Genomic DNA, 20198 nt, shown 5'->3' with positions numbered 1-20198 from the left:
CCCGCCCATCTTGGATTGCCCCGCGGGCATGGCTTGGTTTCATTGAGTTAGACAAAGCTGTGGTCCTAGTGTGATTAGATTGACTAGTTTTCTGTGAGTATGGTTTCAGTGTGTCTGCCCTCTGATGCCCTCTTGCAACACCTACCATCTTACTTGGGTTTCTCTTACCTTGGGCGTGGGGTATCTCTTCACGGCTGCTCCAGCGAAGCGCAGCCGCTGCTCCTTACCTTGGACGAGGGGTGAGCACCGAAGAATTGATGCTTTTGTTTGTTTGTTTGTTTTTTTAAATTTTATTGGGAAACCAATGTAACAAACCTAGACTTATTGAAAATGAAATCAGTAACTAAGACTCCGCAGGCCCCATCCCCAACCAGCACCAAGGCCTCTGCTTGGCCTGACCCCAGTTTCTTTAGTCCCCAAAAGAATAACCACGTAAAGAACCTGGGGTCAACCTCAGGGCTACTTTCCCACGTTGCAACTCCCTATACCCCACCCTCAATTGACACACACCCCAGATGAGCAGGCTGGGTCTAGGCCCAAGGAGGGAATAGTGAGGTTTCCTGGGTGGCAGGGAATCACAGCTATGCCCCAACCTGGTCAAAATTCCAAGTTAGCAAAGGAAGACTGGCTTGCCCACCCGCTCCCCTCCCCCCAGTCACCCCAGACAACAGGCTCACATCCCTGATCAGTAACACTGTGATTCTGAGGTGTCAGTAGGGCTCCCAGTGGCTTCACCAGATTACTGCAAAGGGCCCAGGGGAGGGGGCAGGCATTTACCCAACCACTTGATCAATATTAGCCAGCCAAGCTGCTACCCTCGGCTTGGGCTGTGGCCCCTCTCCCCTCCAAATACCCATGGCTGGAAACCAGTCCTCCTGCCAGAGAGCAGTCAGTCCAGGAGGTCCTTTCTTCCCCAGCCAGGGAGGAAGGCTGGCCTGGAAGCCTGGGATGGCTACACCAGCTTCTTGGCTTCAAAGAAACTCTTAAGGTGTCTCATCTGCCAGACACCAATGGCTACAAGGATGAGGGTCTGTAGGATGGACCACCACAGCACCCTTTGGTTGGTGCTCTCGCTGGTCTGCCGAAAGCGTTCCTCTCGCCACCGCTGGTAGTTCTGCTCTTTCTGGATCTGCTCCACTTGCTCGACCAGCTGTCGCACTCGTAGCTGCAGCTCACTCAACGTGTCTTTGGCAGCAATTTCTGCATAGTCGTTGGCATGTTCACCTACCTGGATGTCCAGGTGAACCCTCAGCATGCTGCCAGCAAAGAGAACTTGGTGGAATTGGAGTGAAGACAGATCCGATGCTCGCCAGGGGTATGGGAGGTGAAGGTGAATCTGCCTTCAGAGCCATACTGCCGGGCCAGGATAACTTTATCCTCTGGGTCTTTAACCTCCACGAACATGCCAAGCCCAGGGGTGGCCGGCTGGTACTCCTCTCGCTGCTTGTCATACAGCTGCGTCCGGTAGTTTCCTATAACCATGGTCTCGTCCGGAATTTCCTCAATAAAGCACTTTTTTTCCGTCTCCCCAATGTGGAAGTACAGCGCGCCTCCGCGGGCCGCAAACCACAGCAGTAGGAGGAGGACCCGAACGACCCTACCCAACCCGGACCCAGGGCAGAGCCCGACGACCCACAAGCTCCGCTCAGCAGCCATCTTGCCCCACCTGCCCGCGCAGGCGCAGCCTGCCGCGCCCAGAATTGATGCGTTTGAACTGTGGTGTTGGAGAAGACTCTTGAGAGTCCCTTGGACTGCAAGGAGATCCAACCAGTCCATTCTCAAGGACGTCAGCCCTGAGATTTCTTTGGAAGGAATGATGCTAAAGCTGAAACTCCAGTACTTTGGCCACCTCATGCAAAGAGTTGACTCATTGGAAAAGACTCTGATGCTGGGAGGGGTTGGGGGCAGGAGGAGAAGGGGACGACAGAGGATGAGATGGCTGGATGGCATCACGGACTCGATGGACATGAGTCTGAGTGAACTCCGGGAGTTGGTGATGGACAGGGAGGCCTGGTGTGCTGCGATTCATGGGGTCGCAAAGAGTCGGACACGACTGAGCGACTGAACCGAACTAAGCTGACTCTTGAACATCGCAGCTTGAACTACTCAGGTAGATACACTTGAACTACTCAGGTAGTTCACTTACACTCAGATTTTTTTCAATAAATACTATCAATACAACACTACACGATTTGTAGTTGGTTGAATCTCAAATTGGTTGAATCCGCAGATGCAGAGCCGCAGATATTAATACAAAGGGCTGACTGTGAGTTACACTTGGATTTTTGGAGAAGGGGGCAGCAGAGGACGAGATGATTAGATAGCGTCACCGACTGAATGGACATAAATTTGAGCAAACTCTGGAAGATAGTAGAGGACAGAGGAGCCTGGCATGCTACAGTCCATGGGGTTGCAAAGAGTCGGACACAACTGAGTGACTGAACAACTAACCCTCCCATGTTGTTCAAGGGTCACCTGTTTATCTCCGATTGGTTCTTTCCCTCTGGAGAATCCTAACTAATACACAACAGCTTAAATAAAAGAGAAGTTTCTGTCTCACCTGTGAGGTCAGGAGGTACACAGGGCATCCAGACTGCTATCTTTCAACTCTTATTATCCTTACTGCGTAGCTCCAACCTTAGGGTGATCTGATAGGCTGAGATGACTGAGATGACTGCAGCCATCACATTCAAGTCCCAAGCTGAAAGCTTGAGGAATCAGGCAAAGCTAAAGGATGTTTGCCTCCCTTCCATCATCCAAGGATGTTAAGAGTCTCTACTGGGTGACTGGGCGATGTCACTCTTCTTAAATTCACATATGACCCTTCTGATCAGACAGACCTGGGCTAAGGCTGGCTGTGCCCTTTGTGACAGTGGGCGAAGGCTGTCAAGCTGTAAGAACAGTTCTGCTTGTGTGTGGTCCACAGCAATGGTTTAGTGGAGACCAGATCAGGGTGTCATTTCCTGGGTAGACTCCTTTTGGGCAGAGTTAAGAGTGGCCAGAAGTGAAGGTACACATGCTGCAGCCAGCCATCCAAACAGAGTCAGGAAATAAAATGTTACGTCTTTCAACACGGGCAGAGGCTGGCCACCAGCTCGGCTTATCCCACAGGGTCTTATGCTTCTTGGGACGCAAGAAGCACAGCTAGTGCCCCTGAACTGGGAGAGCCTGTTCTCCAAGGGAATTGTAAGTTGAAGCCAGAACCCTCCACGTGGGGAGGAGTGGGTTAAGAGGGGTGAGGTTATAGCTACTCTCTATCCTGGAACTATGGCCTTTACTATCAAACAGCAGCAGAGTCAGTGCTGGGCTTTGTGAGGGGCATGGCTTCATGGCGGGAGACACGGGCTAAGAACAGAAGTGGGTTATGGGCAGGCCATCACGTGGTTGAGTGGCAGGCTTTTTAGAGGTGCTCAGGAGAATCTGTGAGAGAAGGCCAGAGACGAGAAAATGCCTGTAGTAGGGCCTTGGAGCCCACACCTTGTCAGATACCTATGTACCATCTCCTCCGTCCTCTCTTCAAACTAGGCTTCATGCGGTTGAAGGGCAGGAAAATAGCAGGCTTCCTGGAACTTTTCAATAGAAGCACTCATCAGGCAGCAGAGTACACTGAGAACTGAAATTTCTTTGAGATCCTGTGTTCTATTGTTGAAATTCACGTTGAAGTAGCATTTCATGCCCCCTCTCCATGCTTCCAGAATTTTGTCTTGTGTATTTTGCTCCTCAGGCATGCCGGGTGGCCTGCCTCCTCCCCTCGCGCCCTCCAGCCGCACCAGCCTTTCCCAGGCAGCAGCCATGGAGGGTCCCCGGCGCAGGCAGAGCGGGTCTCATGCTGGGCTCCCCAGCCAGCCGGGCACACCTCCCTCAAGCGGCAGCCGACTCTATTAAGCAAAATCTTCAGATGTCCGGGTCGCAGGGCGGTGGGGATTTTCACAGGCACTGAAGTGGATGGTCACGTTGAGAGGCTGCCAGCATCTCACCTGCTGTCAGGAAGAAAGGCTTCTGGTGTCCAGGGAGTCAAGAATGACTCACTTAAGCAGGAGTGTCACTAAGATGAGAGAGGATTCAAGAGCGCAGCTGACAGCGGAGCACGCTGTTAAATCCTCCCGGAAAGTGACAGAGGACAAACCCACAGGGTGGGGAGCCGGCCCCCTGCCATGACCACGATGCTGGCACGCAGACACTCCGGGAAGATTTTCCGGTTACAGTTACGAGCCAGGACTTTCCCTCTTCTGCGGTTGGACCTGGTTTACAGCTCTGAATGGCCCTATCTCTGTGATTAATTGGAACCTGAAAGTGAAAGAAACAATACCCTTGCAAAGCTACTGTGGTTTCAAATGTGGCCTCCACAGTGGGAAGTGGCAGAAAGATTAGATAGATAAGGAAATATTTAAAAACAAGATAAGACAATCACAAAACAAAACAAAACGCTTCTCATTCATTCCCGCTATTAACATCAGTGAAGCAGTAAAATGAACATGCAGGAAAATTTTTGCTCTCCCTTACTAGAAACATAGCAAAATATTAGCAACGAATGGGCCACTTTGGAGCAGAGAACAGGGCAGGAGCGGTTTGCTTCAGAGGTGAGGAAAATGAGCCCAGGGAGGCTGACTTGCCCAAGGTCACCCAGTCAGGTGGAGGTGGGAGTCTCACCCAGTTCTGGCTCCTAAAGTTTGTCCTGTTCTTTCCAAGCATCACATCCGCTTGGTGTTCTGCCCTGTCATCTGAGAGTCTTGGAGGTCAGCAAAACCGGTGCAGCAGCCAGGGCAAGTTCTGGTCCAGCCTACATGGCAGCACCGTGGCGTCGGGCATTTAAAGTGACAGTGTCACCACCATGGGCCTCTTTCTCTTGTCCCGTGTTGAGCTATTGAAGAATTGGTGTGTTGGATATTTCGTTCTCTTCCTCCCTGACTCCTTCGAGCCTCTCAGCTGCCTTCTGCCTGGAATTCCTATGGCTCCAGGAAGTGCTCCACAGTGGAAGAGTTGATTAAAAATGGCCTTGTAGGGTTCCCCGATTGCCTCGGTAGGTCTGATCCAGGGCAGGAAGGGCAAAGGCATTTACCTCCCATGGACGTGGGATGCCTGGAGAGCCGTGTTGATTTCTGAGTCTGAATTCAGCCGAAGAGTACTGTGATCGATTTGTGATGCCTGGCACGTGCGAGGCCAGGATACCAGGTGTGCATGGTCTAAAGACACGTGCAGGAGCGGCCACTCTCAGCCTGTGCCCTTTCTCCACACAGCCAGTCCCACTCGCAATCAGAACTGCACCTGGTGCATAACCAGGCTCTGGATGCCCCACAGCAGGCTTCCACCCTAGCCTTGCAGTTAACGCCGGGAGAGAAGGCAGGGTGACCAGGCAGAACACAACAGCCTTCACTCCAGATTTCAGTCCCTTTCTCTCCAGACAAGGCCAATGATCTTTTCTAGAAAAATCCGAGCCTTTCCTCAACAGTATTCAGTGGTTCTTAACTACTCTGTGTAACAGAGCTCAGGCTGCCAGATGCAGACTGACCTTTCCTGACAAGCACCAGTAAGGGTGGCCAGATTAGAACCTGGCTTCTCTTGATGATTAGCAAGCAAGACTTTGATCAAGAATTTTTACACCTAACACACCAGTGGCTCTGAAGCTTTCCTTGCTATGATGTTAAAGTTTCAAGAGCTCTACAGAACTGCTGGGAGGTCATGGATGAAAGATACAGGGCCTCACTGACAGCTCTTTCCTTCTCACTGCTCTGGGGAAGGGGCTGGCCGGTTTCCATGTTACCGGACAATAACTTTTCAGCTGAAGACATCATCCTACCCTCAACCAAGATTAACTCAGCAAGAGCTTCCTACCACAGTGATGTTAATACATCGGCCATGGTATTCCTCAGTAGGGGTGTCTAGACGTGTTAGAGACTTCACTTTCCTTCTCATCTTCACAACTTGAAGGAATTCACTAAAAGACATGCCTGCATTTCCATGGTAGGGACCAGCCTTCAACTGTATGCCTTCATCTATTATGGGAGGCAGCCTCTAGCTTCCCCAAAGGGTAGTGCCAGTGTGGGGACCCTCAGATTCCTCAGGTACCAAGGAAAGCTGAGAGTCGGGGTGCAGCCAGCCCATTGCCTGAGGGTGCTGGGAAACATGAGTCACTATCTGTTCCCTGCTCTTTAATCCATCCAGATTCTTTCCAAGACTCTTGAAGAGCCAGACTCGGGTTATGACCCAGTACTGGAAGACAAAACAGAATGAAGTTTGCTTTCTTTTCCCAGGACAAATCAATTTTCATATTACGATCCTGCACCATTTACACTCTTCCCATTTGCTAGTTCAAGTACAGACTAAGAGTAATCGGGTGAGTCTTAGAAGTGTCCTAAGTGGTTTCCACATTCTTTGGAATTGACTACCTCCCTAGCACTGGGCAAGATGCCGGCTTTGCGCAGCTTTTAGGTATGACACTATTTCCTTTACATGAGGGTCATAGTTAACCTACCTGCAGTTGGCCAGAAATGGGTTCTTTCCAGGGTTCTTCAGTCAGGCACTGAATTAACCAGTTACCCACCATCTTCACTTCTTTCATCAGATCATCACTGCCTACCTCAAAGGACTCCTTCAGAGACACTCGTCTGCTTTCTTCCAAAATTCGGGCATTCTTTTGTTCCATTATATTTTCTGCTGCAGCTCTGAGCCATGTACTGAGATACCCAAATCAACTTCAGCATCTGATAAACTCAACCTCTCCTGAAATACTACATAAGTGAAAAATCTGAGTACAAAAAGTAACCTCCTACTTGCTAATGTCTACACAGACAAAAATAAAGATTTCAATGTAAATTTTACTATTTTATTTGTGAAAAAACTACAAGCAGAATTCATAAATAGACATTTCTATTTAAAGCAGGAAAACGATAAAGTGGCTTCTAATAACATAGTCGTGCACATGCCAGTAACAGGAATATATTAACATCTTTTATTTGCTAGACAAAGAGCAGTGTCCAATATAAATTTTCCCCAAACATTTAAGACCTGTGAATTTGACCAGTTCACAAAACCACCGACACTTTAGCATGAAGAAGAAAACAAACCTAACAGACTGTCAGCTCTAAAGACATTACAGAGCAGAAACTTCCGAAGCGTTATACAAGCTGTCTTTCTGGGCAAATGAAAAATATAGCTCGTATAATACATTAACAAAAATTCACAAGATAAGATTATGTTTTGACATACTTAACAAGCATTCTCTATTTGTCTCCAACAAACAAAGCTAAGGAAATAATGTAACCATCTTTACACAGTAAATTAAGGTTACAAGTCATACACAAGAACAGAACTGCTTGCGCATTAAAAACTGTTCAGCTCCATTGTCATACTCTAAATGTTGGCTCTTAAACCATTTTCGGTTACATACAAGCAAAGGTTATTATATATCAGCAATTAATAAATTTTCAATAATTTAAGATACGGTAGCTTAAAAAAGTAGACTGAGAATGGTCTTGATAAGGCAGGTGAAACATCTTAGTGGAACTAAACTCACAGAAGCTTCTGCCAATGTTTTAAATGTCCAGATTAAAACTGAAAGATTTTGATTGAAAATATCTTGAGGGTATCAGGATGTCTTTACCTTTTTTTTTTTGCCTTTTTTTGAACTGCATGACTCAAGCAGAGCAGGTTGGGTAAGCTCTGTGTGCGCGAGCTCACGCACGAGTATGAAAGATCGTGTGGCATTAAAACAAATGGAAACTTGCAAGCATTAACACTGTGCTTTTGTTTTGCTTTTATGACCTGCTTACTGTGCCGCTGAATACCAAGTATTTCTGGTCCTCTTTCAATATATACCTTTTATCATCTACACTAGTGTTTTTACACGCTGCCTACTAATTGTAGGGTAAACTGCAAAAGCAGGAAGTTACAGGAATTCCATTTCCAGAATACATGCCTGAGGGATGTCATCCATTTCGGAAATTAAAAGTCTAAAGAACCTATCATCCCACTATCATAACACAATACACAACAGCAGCTAAAGGACGGGCCCAAAAACATCTGATTGCTGAGAGCACTCCCAGCATGCGCTGCAGTTTCTACCCAACTGGCAACGTCATCATCTCACTGGTTCTAAAGCAATCCTCCCTTCCTTCACCCCTCCCTAGTCTTTATCCTTAAATTTATCACGGAGGCAGAACTGAAAACCAAGACATTGGCAATGAATTAGCAGCCTCTGAGTAGCTGGTTAATCAGCTTTTTCCACTAGTCTAGGGGTCCAATCACTTTACATGAAACTAATTTTGCAAAAGTACACAGTGTTTCTGAACAAAGTGCATACCAACACTTACTGGTTCCAAAAGCAGTGCAACCCACATGAGTTTGGTGGCATTTAAATTTTTTTAAAAAGTTAATTAAAAAACTTAGCAATTCCTTACATCTCTGGAAAATAAATATGGCTGACTAATTTACCCTCCCTGAGACCCTTAATAAAAGGAATATTAAAACTTTAGAAGGAATGTCTTTGCAATACCCCACTAATATTAAAATGTGGATTTAAAATTCATAGTCAAATCACTATGTATTATATATTCTGATGCTTATAGAAAGCATCTGATTTCCTTTGGTTCATTAATAAATACTTTAAAAATGTATTTAAAAAGGTAAGTATAGCTTGCATCCCAGATACAAGCAGCATTTTTTAAAAAGAGGGGAAACATTGTCCATGCATTTGAGAATAGGACCACAGCAACAAATGGCACTGCTTTATCATCTATACCTTTGAGAACAGAATTTAAATGATGGTACATCAGTGACTACAGAATAGTTTTAATGTAAACGTGAAAGGAGCCTTTCCTGTTGGCTACTCAAATCAAGCTGTTAATTTTTCTCTTTACTCGTTGCCTCCATACACAGAAGTTACTTCTATTCTTAAGCAAACCAGGTTTTTCACACCAAACCACTAATCTGCTGCCCTCCCAGGTCGAATAAAGGAAGGTGACATCAAGTTCCCATGCTTGAAATGACTCTCAAGTCTACGAACTCTGCGAATATGGATGTAAGAGTCAGACAGAAGAGAGATCCTAAATCCAAACAAAGCAAAGCAACATTTATTTTTTAATGAGGAGGGGTGGGTTCATATTAGTGGTCTTTTACATGTTTTTTTTTTTTTTGCAAGGCATCTAAAAAAAAAAAAAGAGTGAAAAGAATCTTTTTATAAAAGAGTTTACTCAAGCTGTCTTTGTGTTGAGGAAGTAAAAGCTCACAGGAAGTAGGAGCTTTCCCTGCAACTCTAGCTGCCAGCCCCTCAACCATTTCTTCACCTCTTGCATTCCTTCCCACAGCAGGGAACCGAGACACATCATGGAACTGAAAAGCTTCATGTCAGGACTGGGGACTGGATGTGTTGGTTGATAACCTCTGTTCAGTCAAACAACAAGACTAGACTTAAAGAAAGGAAAAGAATTCTCACTGAATGGTAAGGGAAACAAGGGGCTGTGAGGCAAATAAAGTTCGATTAAACAAAACACCATGCGCAAAGTGGAAACAGGGATTTGCTTCTTGTATGGACCAAAAGTACAAGTTAGACAGTTTGAATCCTAAAACTGAGAGACAATTTATCGATTTACCTCAGACATGAGTAGAGGTCTGGAATATGGATGGAATTCGAGTTACAGAATACCATATTTTCACGAGTGCTTACGTAAGAAGAGCAAAGTGAACATGTAACCGTAATTTACATGAATACTTGGCATTCTGGAGCTAGTTTAGTTACTTTCGAATGATCAAAGCCCTCCCAACTAAACCACTTGTGATTTGTCATTCTTTCCACCACAAATGCAGGCTATCTGGAGCAGTCTTTAAATTTGAGATCACATTGTTTAAAAAATATATATTTTCGTATCATCCAGTACTCTTTAGACAGATGAGAGTCAAGTTCCCACGTGGGTTGGAACATACTTCATGTAAGACTGATTTTAATTTAATTTCAGCACTTTCATAGAAGGGACTGTCCCAGATCTGTAACTGTTCAATGTTGTATTCACTTCACAGTGTATCAAGCACCAGCGTTGCCATGGATTGGTTTCAAATAACCTTTTATATATAATTTTATATTTATATATATATAGTTATATCAAAACTGATAGTACATAGTATAACTGGAAGAAAGAACTAAACTTAAAAGGATATGCTGAAAGGATGGAGTCTGTGAACACAATAAATAAAAGCGCCCTCCCCCTCCCACCCTGCCCTCCCCCAACAAAACAAAAACAAAAAACCAGTTGTAATGTACATGGAAAATTGTGCACAGCAGATTTTTTTTTTTTTTTTATAAAAAGTAGATTCAGGAGCACATCCAATTATAAATGATTGTTAGGAAAATCATATAAAACAATGGAATACATAAAAGTGTCAAGAGTAATCGTCAGGGTGCGAAATTCCTTGGTGGCCAGATGCCCATGGCAAGCAGAAATTATCCTGGCAGCATCACTAAGAGGTCGATGTCCACAGAAGATTTTCCAGGGGGTACAAGCGGCATGGGCAGGTGGAGGATGTGAATTTCATACCCTGATTCATAGTTTTCACAATTCCATGTGCAACTTCAGAAAGATTCATCATTTACTGCTGACATGTCGCCCTTTGGCGTGGAGGAACGGGAGGAACCCTTGTCTGTGCTCTCTGACCCCGAGCTGCTCTGGTTCTGCTGTTCTGACCCTGCACTGGAGGTCACTGTGGATGAGGATGTCGAGGAGGAGCGAGTCTTTTCCTTAAAGTCTGTGATAATGACGGTGACGTTGCCCACAGTTACTGCCAACTGCTGTGCGGTGCTCCTGTCCACGTTTTTCAGCCGGGGCCTGAAAGCAACAGCACAGGGGAAGAGCCTGTTAAATCAGGTATGGATGCAAAGGACTTTGGTTCCAATGTTACACACTCACACTTCATGACACTGTGGCAATAAATCTCTCTCTCTCTCTCACGCAACACACAGTTCATGACACCGTGGCAATGAATCTAAACCACCAGCACGGATACCAATGCTTACTACCAGATCTGCTGAAAAGCTTAGCAAGAATGAAAACCATGATCAGTTAGCAAAGCTTTGGACCACTGCAAAATTAAAATCAGTTTATCTTTCTCCTGTTTTGGTCTCAGTAATTAAAAAAATAGCTCATATATATGTGCATGTATTTTGAAAGTTAATAGTCCCACCCCAGCTCTTCATCCCACCCCTTAGCCTATAAACCCACAGGCACAAAACCACCCTCGACTCTTGATTATGAGCAGCTGAATCTGGGCAGTGATGTATTTCAGTCTAGTTTCAAATACCTTGAAGTGTGATTCGTTTCACTGGTCTTTGTTGTAGCATTTGCAGACTGTATACTGTTCACTTCGCTAGGAGGATCTTTCAGAATATCAGACTTTGGTCTAAATGGGGAGACAGAAAAAGGGGCATTTAAAAGATATCTTTGATTTGCCTGCAAAATAACACAGTACTGTACTGAGTCACTCAAGAACTTACTTTGTTTTCTTGTTGGTATTTTTCTTGGTAACACTAGGACTAATTTCTTTATCTTTCTCAGGTTTCTCTTTGTCTTGTTTCTCAACTTTTTCCTTCTTCTCCTTTTTAGGGGGTGGTGGAGTGGCGTACTGTTGGGCCACTTGCTGTGCCACCAGCTGAGAATTGATCCGAGGTTTTCTACAACAGTCAAGAAAAGATGCCTCATTATTTGCTTTATAAATATTTCTTTGATTTTAAAATTTTGGTCTCATAATGTTTAGGTATTTTATTACTGGTATCCGGCAATTCAAAACTAAATTATATGGTATTATTTCTACATTATTATTTCTAGGTAGTATGGTTAAGTCCATAGAACTTTTCCTCTTTCAAATCCACTCTCTGTATACCTTTAATGACATAGACACATGTGCTCAAACAAATGCACACATCCCTGTGCAGTCAAGACTTTCAGCCAATAAAACATGATTGCTTCTAAGAGTGCTGAGAACACCACTTCCTTTAGTTGTCAAGATTATACTGACTGACAGCTTTCAAATACTGCTGCTGCAGAGGGTTAATCTCATTTTATTAAATGGACACTGGTAATCCCTTGAAAAGAGAATGAAATTAGAAGTGTGACATTCATTCCTCAATCTAATTATTCCGACTTGGTCTGGTCCCCTGCAGTTCTGTGATTGGCACCACCAACAACACAGAGCAATAGAAGGCAACTGTGGTCATACAAGCTCCCAAGGGGTGAACACTGAAAATCACTATTAAAAAAAAATCTTAGAAAAGTGATACATTCATTGTGCCATCAACCATTATGTGTGCGCCAGTCTCCAACTGACACTGGTTTTTAGCACTATTGTTTACAAAGTTTAAAGCGTGCCAAATGTTTCTCACAATGCGTGACCATTCAGACCCAAGTGGCAAAGGGAGAAAGGAAAGCTTAGCACACAATATTAATTTTCAAAGACATCAGCATCTAGATCGACATTTACAATGTAATAAACTCTCTAAGTATAAGATGTGAAAGTGAAAGTCACTCAGTCATGTCCGACTCTTTGTGACCCCATGGACTACACAGTCCATGGAATTCTCCAGGCCAGAATACCGGACTGGGTAGCCTTTCACTTCCCCAGGGGCTCTTCCCAACGCAGGATAGAACCCAGGTCTCCCACTTTGCAGGCGGATTCTTTATAACAGCTGAGCCACAAGGGAAGCCCAAGGTAGGACACATATATCTAAATTAGGGTCACTAATGAGGTGAAGCAATTGCCGGCCACCATGTAACAACCCCCCTCAGACCCTATATCCCACTCTGCTCTCCACAATGAGACACTGGCCGAAGAAAAGTAACTGGACAGATGAGCTCTGGCTCATCCATGAAAGAGCCAGTGGTAGAGGAACGGAAACGGAAGGAAAAAATAAAAAACAAACCTAGGAAAAACAAGTTTCTTTTAAAAATAATCATGCCATAAAAAAAAACAAACTGCTAGGAACAGGACACACTGTCTGAAGTACCTCTTGGGAGAGGGTGTGATGTGGCTAAGGAGAAATACAGGATGAAGAGGGGACAGCCGCCTACTCCACAGCTTCATCAAGGCCCCTGCTAGGGGAAGTCCCTGGCTTTTGTCTGAGCGTCTCGGTGCTGGTTCCACGGTCATGTGGCTTTGCAGGAAACCGATGAACAAAGCATCAATCCCAGGGCAAGTCTCCTATGGTCTCCAGCAAACATGCCTTGGCAATGGATGGCACACAAGGAAAGCCAGTCACAGGCACAGCCACCTCAGGCTGGACCACAACCACCAACAGCCTCACCTGCTGCTGGGCAGGGACTCGAACACAGATGCGCAGTGCAGCAGGCAATGGGAGGAGGTGCTCACGCTAAGGCCCTGCCCTGTCCTGTGAGAGGGAACTTTCCTTTGTCATAGGTTTGCTTCCTTGGTGGCTCAGACAGTGAAGAATCTGTCTGCAATGCAGGAGACCTGGGTTCGTGCCCAGGTTAGGAAGATCCTCTGGAGAAGGGGATGGCAATCCGCTTCCCTATTCTTGCCTGGGAAATCCCATGGACAGAGGAGCCTGGCGCGCTACTACAATCCACAGGGTTGCAAAGTCAGACACTTACTTAACAAAGGCAGCAGCAGCCTATTCTACTCCTTCAAAGAGGAAGTGTATCTGTTAATACTTAAGAGAGAAGATAATCACCACTACAAGTCATTTCACAAGTACTCACCCGGGACACAAACAGATCAGATCAGTTGTCTAGAGGGATTACCATGCAGCTTAAATCAGAGTAAAAAAACAAAATAGAACTGTCTTACACTAACCAATACTCAAGATGAAACAACTTAATCAGAGTTTAACTAACTAACTATATAACAAAAAGCTACCTTGATGGAGAATTTCAATTAAGCTCGTATGTATACTTCATGACACAGAATGACGAGAGGACAGCGGGACAGCAGTCCAAGACCACCTTCAACAGACACTCAATGGCACACCAAACCCTTGCCCCAAAGAACCCCTAGGCTCGCCCACCAGGCCTGCCCAATTTGAGTTATGGGGGGCCTGTCTCACTCCAGGCACATCCTATGATGTTCTACAGGCTACTTCCCACACCACTATGTAACTATCAATCAAATGTACACTCCTGAATGGCACGACTGCACCTGAATCATCTTTGTCACTAAGGCATTCAGCACAGTACCAGGAACCCAATAAAATTACCTCCTGGTTGAATGAAGAATAAACAAACACTGCAGAGAAAGACAAAGTACGACGAGGACTGAGAAAAAAGCCCAAGCTCTGGTGATCAGGAGGTCACTGCTGACTTTTAGGAGAGCAAGCCACATGAGACTGGGACTGCAAAAAGGAAAGGATGACAGGATGTCAGAGGAATAACCTAGGGGTGGCCAGCAGGATTTTTTTGGAGAAATGTCGTGATGAGGTAAAGATGGTCCTGCCACTACAGAGAGGGGTCAGCATGGCTGGAGGAGATTTCCACAGGAAAGGGAGGCTGAAGTCACATGTACTGTAGAGGGAGAAAGACAGAAGGCAGGCAAGACAGCAATGTCAGCCATGGGGCAAAGAAGAGAAAGCAAAGAACCAAGCAAAGCACCGGCAGAGGCACAGTCTTCTGAGACAGGGGAGCGATGCGAGGCACTGGGGGTTATGGACAGAATACGGAAATGAGAAATCAGAGAAGAGATCCTGAAACCATGGACATCAGACATGGTGCCTAGGCTGGTAAGCAGCTGGAACTGCCAGAACAGAGAGCGAGGAATAGGCAGAGATGAAAGGAAGGCACCCTTGTCTCACAAACAGCCCTTTACACCAGGTGCCTGGTGTGACTGAGAGCAGCTCACCAGCACCTGGACGTGCTGCTCCACGATGGAGCCCTGGGAGCTGCTCCCGGCGGCTCACCCAGGCCAAAGGCACAGTGTGCACAGGCAGCAGGCCCGGGGCCGGCCTCGCGCTCCTCCCATGGACGACCACGCTCTAACACCGCAGCAAGCAACCCCTCAGAATGCTGCAGCGCGTGTGCCACAGTCGGTACCCAACAGACACAACCTACATGCACACGCACAAGCAAAACCGTAAGGATGTCCTCACATGCTCCTAAGGAAATGAATGTCTGACCAGAATGGTGAAATAAATGTTCCTCCCCTCTAACGTGTAACCAAACCGAAACTTCACAAATGAAAAGGACCCAAGGCTAACTCGGAGAAGGCAATGGCACCCCACTCCAGTACGCCTGCCTGGAAAATCCCATGGACAGAGGAGCCTGGTAGGCTGCAGTCCATGGGGTCGCGAAGGGTTGGACACGACTGAGCGACTTCACTTCCACTTTTCACTTTCATTCACTGGAGAAGGGAATGGCAACCCACTCCAGTGTTCTTGCCTGGAGAATCCCAGGGACGGGGGAGCCTGGTGGGCTGCCGTCTATGGGGTCACACAGAGTCGGACACAACTGAAGTGACTTAGCAGCAGCAGCAAGGCTGAGATCAGATTACCAAGAAATATGGCGTGTCTGCTAAAGGCACCTGTGTTGTTTCAGAAGTACATTTTCAATGTCCTCAGGCAACAACCTAGTAACTCTTCCATCACCACTTGCCCCTTGCCCCCCAAAAACTCTCATCAACAAGTTGACAATCATCATTTTAATTATTAGAGCAGTTTTTTGAAACTAGTTCCCCCAATAAATTCCACAGTCTTTCTCAGATCAGGGAACATGGTGAGGTAGGAAAATGCATCTAATTCATTTTGAAATGGTGCAGTGTTACTGAACAAAATGTGTAACTTTATAAGATGAAGAAACAAGAAGGGGTCATCAGTGGGAGGCCCTCCAAAGCTGCCACCCTGCCAGCCGTCCCCGCATTTCTCGGCCAGCATGCTCCAGTGGCATGAGGGTTGGGGATGTGCCAGCTCCACTAAGAGCCACATGCACCCCATTCCCACCCTGCCGGGCTCTCCCAGTTCAACGCTATACACTGCCTGTGAAGCAGCAGGAGCAGAGCCACCTCCCAGGCATCCCAGGACAGGCACACTGTGAAACCAGAGTCAGTGCAGCGTCCTCTAGATCAGGAAGATCAAGACCCCTGTCTAAGGCTTACAGCAAATGGCTGAACTGGGGTTTTCAACACAGACCCCACTGAACCATCATTCAAAAACTCCTCTTATGAAAAGAATTTCACAACATCCCTCCCTCCACCACCCGTGCTGTGTGTGCACACGCGCGTGTGTGGGGTGGGGTGGGTTGGGTGGGGAGGGGGCACAGGGTGCTAGGAATGAAAGGCCAGGTCAATCCAGGCTACGACTTCGACAGACACCTGCACAAGAATTCCAGCACACTTGATAACCCCACCGTTCTCACTGGAACAAGCGGAGGACTACCTGGTTATCCTTAAGGGAAAAGGGCAGGGGAAGAGAAGCTGGTGAGAATGTTTTCCAATGTCTATGGAACATTTCCCATAAGGAATGAACCCTTATCACAGTATTTAATACTGCTGATCAGTGAGAAATAGTTACTTCTCACAGATTCACACTGCCCAATGCAGTCTTTTAGATGTTACACAACACACCGTAAATAGCTTGTTTAATGGGCATGTTGTAGGGAAGTCGGTTCTTCAATATGGAGCTGAGAGTCTGGGTTTTCCAAAATTACCTAAGTTTCCCAAGAAACAAATCTTAAATAAGCAATCAACAGCCGTCACAATATAGGGGAAACCTCAGGTCAATGAACGTGGTTTATTGCTTTTAGTGTCTAAGCCTCAAAGTCCATCAGCTAAAAATAATAAAACAAACAACAAAAATGCTACACAGCCTGACCAGAAATGCTAAAATATAACAGGGGGCTTGGTTTCCTTTTAAGTACATTTAGCAAGCCTATCTTAGTCTTCAACACTATACTCTGTCAATAACAAAATTTTTAGTTTTCTCAAAAATTTTGTGTTTATTGTTTTTACAATAGTTTACAAAAGAAAATCTGCTGTGACATTTCAAATAGACATCATCAAGAAATCCTGTCTATTTGAGCCCACACGAACACAAATGAGAGCAAAAAACAAACAGAAAAACCAAGCCATCTTCCTGGATTGCTTACATGGGTGTACTCATGGCACTTTTGGGGAACATGGGCAAACCTTTATTTCCCCCACACAGCCCTTTCCTTTTCCACTGTGTGCTCGGGGAATCTGAGATCACTTCTGTGCTTTTCTGTATCTCAGCTCCCACAACTATAGAAAAGAGACAACTACTTCTGCAGTAACACATGGTTTCCTTTGTTTCATGATGGCCAGCTCTTCCTGAACTATCACTTGTGTTCTGGCTCACCTACGGAACTCTATTTTCAACTAAAATACCTCAAAGGCTCTGGAATCAGACAATCAAATTATTCACTAAAAAAAAGAAACAAAAAAACTACGCTGCAACTTACAAAATGTCCCCTCCAAGTTAACTTACATTGCCCTTAAGGTCTCTGAACATTGCCTTTATACCCTTGCCCCCAGCCAACCCCTTCCTTGCCTTGGCAATCTTGTTAGTTGAAGAATTAGCAATTTCAAGAGCTAACTACTCTGAAAATGCCTGTCCATTTAGCTCTACACTCAAGAGTCTACACAAGTGCACTGAACTAACTAGGATGCATCCTCCTGCTCAACAATGACTGAATTTTTCTATTACTGATGCTCCACAATACATACATGAGCACACACACACACACCACCTGGGAACAAAGCAAAGTACTCTGCATATCTATTTCCGACTACAACATTTTGAAAATGAAATGGGAATAGTAAATGTAACCTCAAGGAACTGGGTGGGCCAAATGCGTAAAAATGCTTTATAAACTTTTTTCCTTTGCAGAGTACCTTGATAAAGCCATAATGGGGTTAAATAAGTCTGGACTTGTCTGCATACAACATGTATTCCAAGTTAAAGCAATCAAACAGCAAACGTATTTGTGGGATACAATCCATTTTTACATGGGCTAATGCCTGTATTTACCTTTTAAGGCGATTTAAGATTCATAGTTTGTCTGTCCCAACACTGTCAACCACACACTAATGGCTCCTGGCTTTCGCAGCAAAACAGAAAAGAGGTCCTACAAGAACAACGTGTTTTCTGTCCATTTCACCCGCCCACTCCTGATCCATTATATTTTAAAGACCAAAGACAAAGCAGAGGAGAAGTGCTGTGAGCAGAACACAGAAGTCAGGATTCTGGCTCCAACATCAATGACCACAAAATCTTAAACGGGAATACGAGACTTCTTTTAAAATCTAACATGCACAGATAAAACAAATTTGAAGTAGTCAGACTACTTTAGGCCTCCTTCCCCTTTACCTAGCCTTCTTTAAAAAAAAAAAAAAAAAAAAAACACACCAAAATCCAACAACAACTAACTACTGCTTATCTGCAACAACGCTAACAGGTATGTTGCACAATCACTAGTATTCTGAGTTGAAAAAAGAGAAAGAGGATTTACAACCAGACCAAGGACTATTAGTCCGGTAGTCTTTCAGGTGTACCAAATTAGGCTGAGAGTTTTTGAATACAGGGTTTTAATCTCACAAAAATTTCATACATTTTTGTATTTGATGCACTGCTAGAGTACAGTTATTACTAAGAATCACCCATGTGAGCCAATCTAGCCCAATGAAGAAAAACAGATGAGAAAATATGGCAGATGATCTAGTTTAGTAAATTCCAAGCGAGTGTCTATGTAAGCACGTTCTTTGTCACTATTTTAAAGGACTGATTATCTTGACAGACCAACAGACAAATAAACACACATCTGTTTAGTTACGGAAAGATGAAACCACACAGTACTCCAACCAAATTCTCCCTTGATGGAAGAAACATCAGACGTTATTATACAGTTGTTAGTCCCAGTGACTAGGGTGCCATTTCAGCTTGCTGGTTTAGGCCCAGGTCATTATGGAGAAGGAAACGGCAATCCACTCCAGCACTCTTGCCTGGAAAATCCCATGGACAGAGGAGCCCGATAGGCTACAGTCCACGGGGTCGCAAAGAGTCGGACACGACTGAGCGACTTCACTTCACTTCATTACTACTCAGACCTAGCTGGTTTGTTTTAGAAAGAGGGATACTCTTGGCCTTCCCTAGAGTTGCTCTTGGCACAGAGGCAGGCTACTCCTAAAAGCAGTGCGGAACGTTTGTGACCTGGGGACCTTCACTGAGAGGAGCATACACTGCATGGCATTATTTCTCTCTGCTCCCGAAATAGTATCTCTTCTTGCTGTTCTTTTCTCTCCTAAAGAGTTTTTCCCCTCTCTCAAGTAAATACTCGTCTTCATTCCAGTTGAGCTGTTTCAAATCCTGAAAGATGATGCTGTGAAAGTGCTGCACTCAATATGCCAGCAAATTTGGAAAACTCAGCAGTGGCCACACGACTGGAAAAGGTCAGTTTTCATTCCAATCCCAAAGAAAGGCAATGTCAAAGAATGCTCAAACTGCCGCACAATTGCACTCATCTCACACTCTAGTAAAGTAGTGCTCAAAATTCTCCAAGCCAGGCTTAAGCAATACCTGAACCGTGTACTCCCTGATGTTCAAGCTGGTTTTCGAACAGGCAGAGGAACCAGAGATCAAACTGCCAACATCCACTGGATCATGGAAAAAGCAAGAGAGTTCCAGAAAAACATCTATTTCTGCTTTGTTGACTATGCGGATCACAATAAACTGTGGAAAATTCTGAAAGAGATGGGAATACAAGACCATTTGACCTGCTCTTGAGAAACCTATATGCAGGTCAGGAAGCAACACTTAGACCTGGACATGGAACAACAGACTGGTTCCAAATAGGAAAAGGAGTATGTCAAGGCTGTATATTGTCACCCTGCTTATTTAACTTATATGCAGAGTACATCATGAGAAACGCTGGGCTGAAGAAGCACAAGCTGGAATCAAGATTGCCCGGAGAAATATCAATAACCTCAGATATGCAGATGACATCACCCTTATGGCAGAAAGTGAAGAGGAACTAAAAAGCCTCTTGATGAAAGTCAAAGAGGAGAGTGAAAAAGTTGGCTTAAAGCTCAACAATTCAGAAAACTAAGATCATGGCATCCGGTCCCATCACTTCATGGGAAATGGGGAAACAGTGGAAAGTGTCAGACTTTATTTTGGGGGGCTCCAAAAATCACTGCAGATGGCGATTGCAGCCATGAAATTAAAAGACGCTTACTCCTTGGAAGAAAAGTTATGACCCACC

The 20198-nt window shown here is 45.1% G+C and overlaps 1 protein-coding gene and 1 pseudogene across 2 annotated transcripts in view; both read right to left on the bottom strand.

Moving 5' to 3' along the window:
• LOC108633378 lies at positions 281 to 1666 on the bottom strand (annotated as a pseudogene). Its single transcript, XR_001917045.1, has one exon. The product of XR_001917045.1 is annotated as a transmembrane emp24 domain-containing protein 9 pseudogene (transcript).
• The window catches only part of RYBP (RING1 and YY1 binding protein), a 72816-nt gene continuing 59427 nt past the window's right edge, over positions 6810 to 20198 (bottom strand). The window contains exons 3-5 of the mRNA XM_018038287.1: positions 11480 to 11656; positions 11287 to 11385; positions 6810 to 10814 (exon numbers count right to left, since the gene is read on the bottom strand). Of these exons, the coding sequence (XP_017893776.1) occupies positions 10562 to 10814; positions 11287 to 11385; positions 11480 to 11656 (529 nt within the window). The 3' untranslated portion in view covers positions 6810 to 10561. The remainder of the gene's footprint in view (positions 10815 to 11286; positions 11386 to 11479; positions 11657 to 20198) is intronic.

Source organism: Capra hircus, chromosome 22, assembly GCF_001704415.2.
Source record: "Capra hircus breed San Clemente chromosome 22, ASM170441v1, whole genome shotgun sequence".
In the NCBI taxonomy this organism is placed as follows: Eukaryota; Metazoa; Chordata; class Mammalia; order Artiodactyla; family Bovidae; genus Capra; species Capra hircus.
This window is presented reverse-complemented; position numbering and strand designations above follow the sequence as displayed.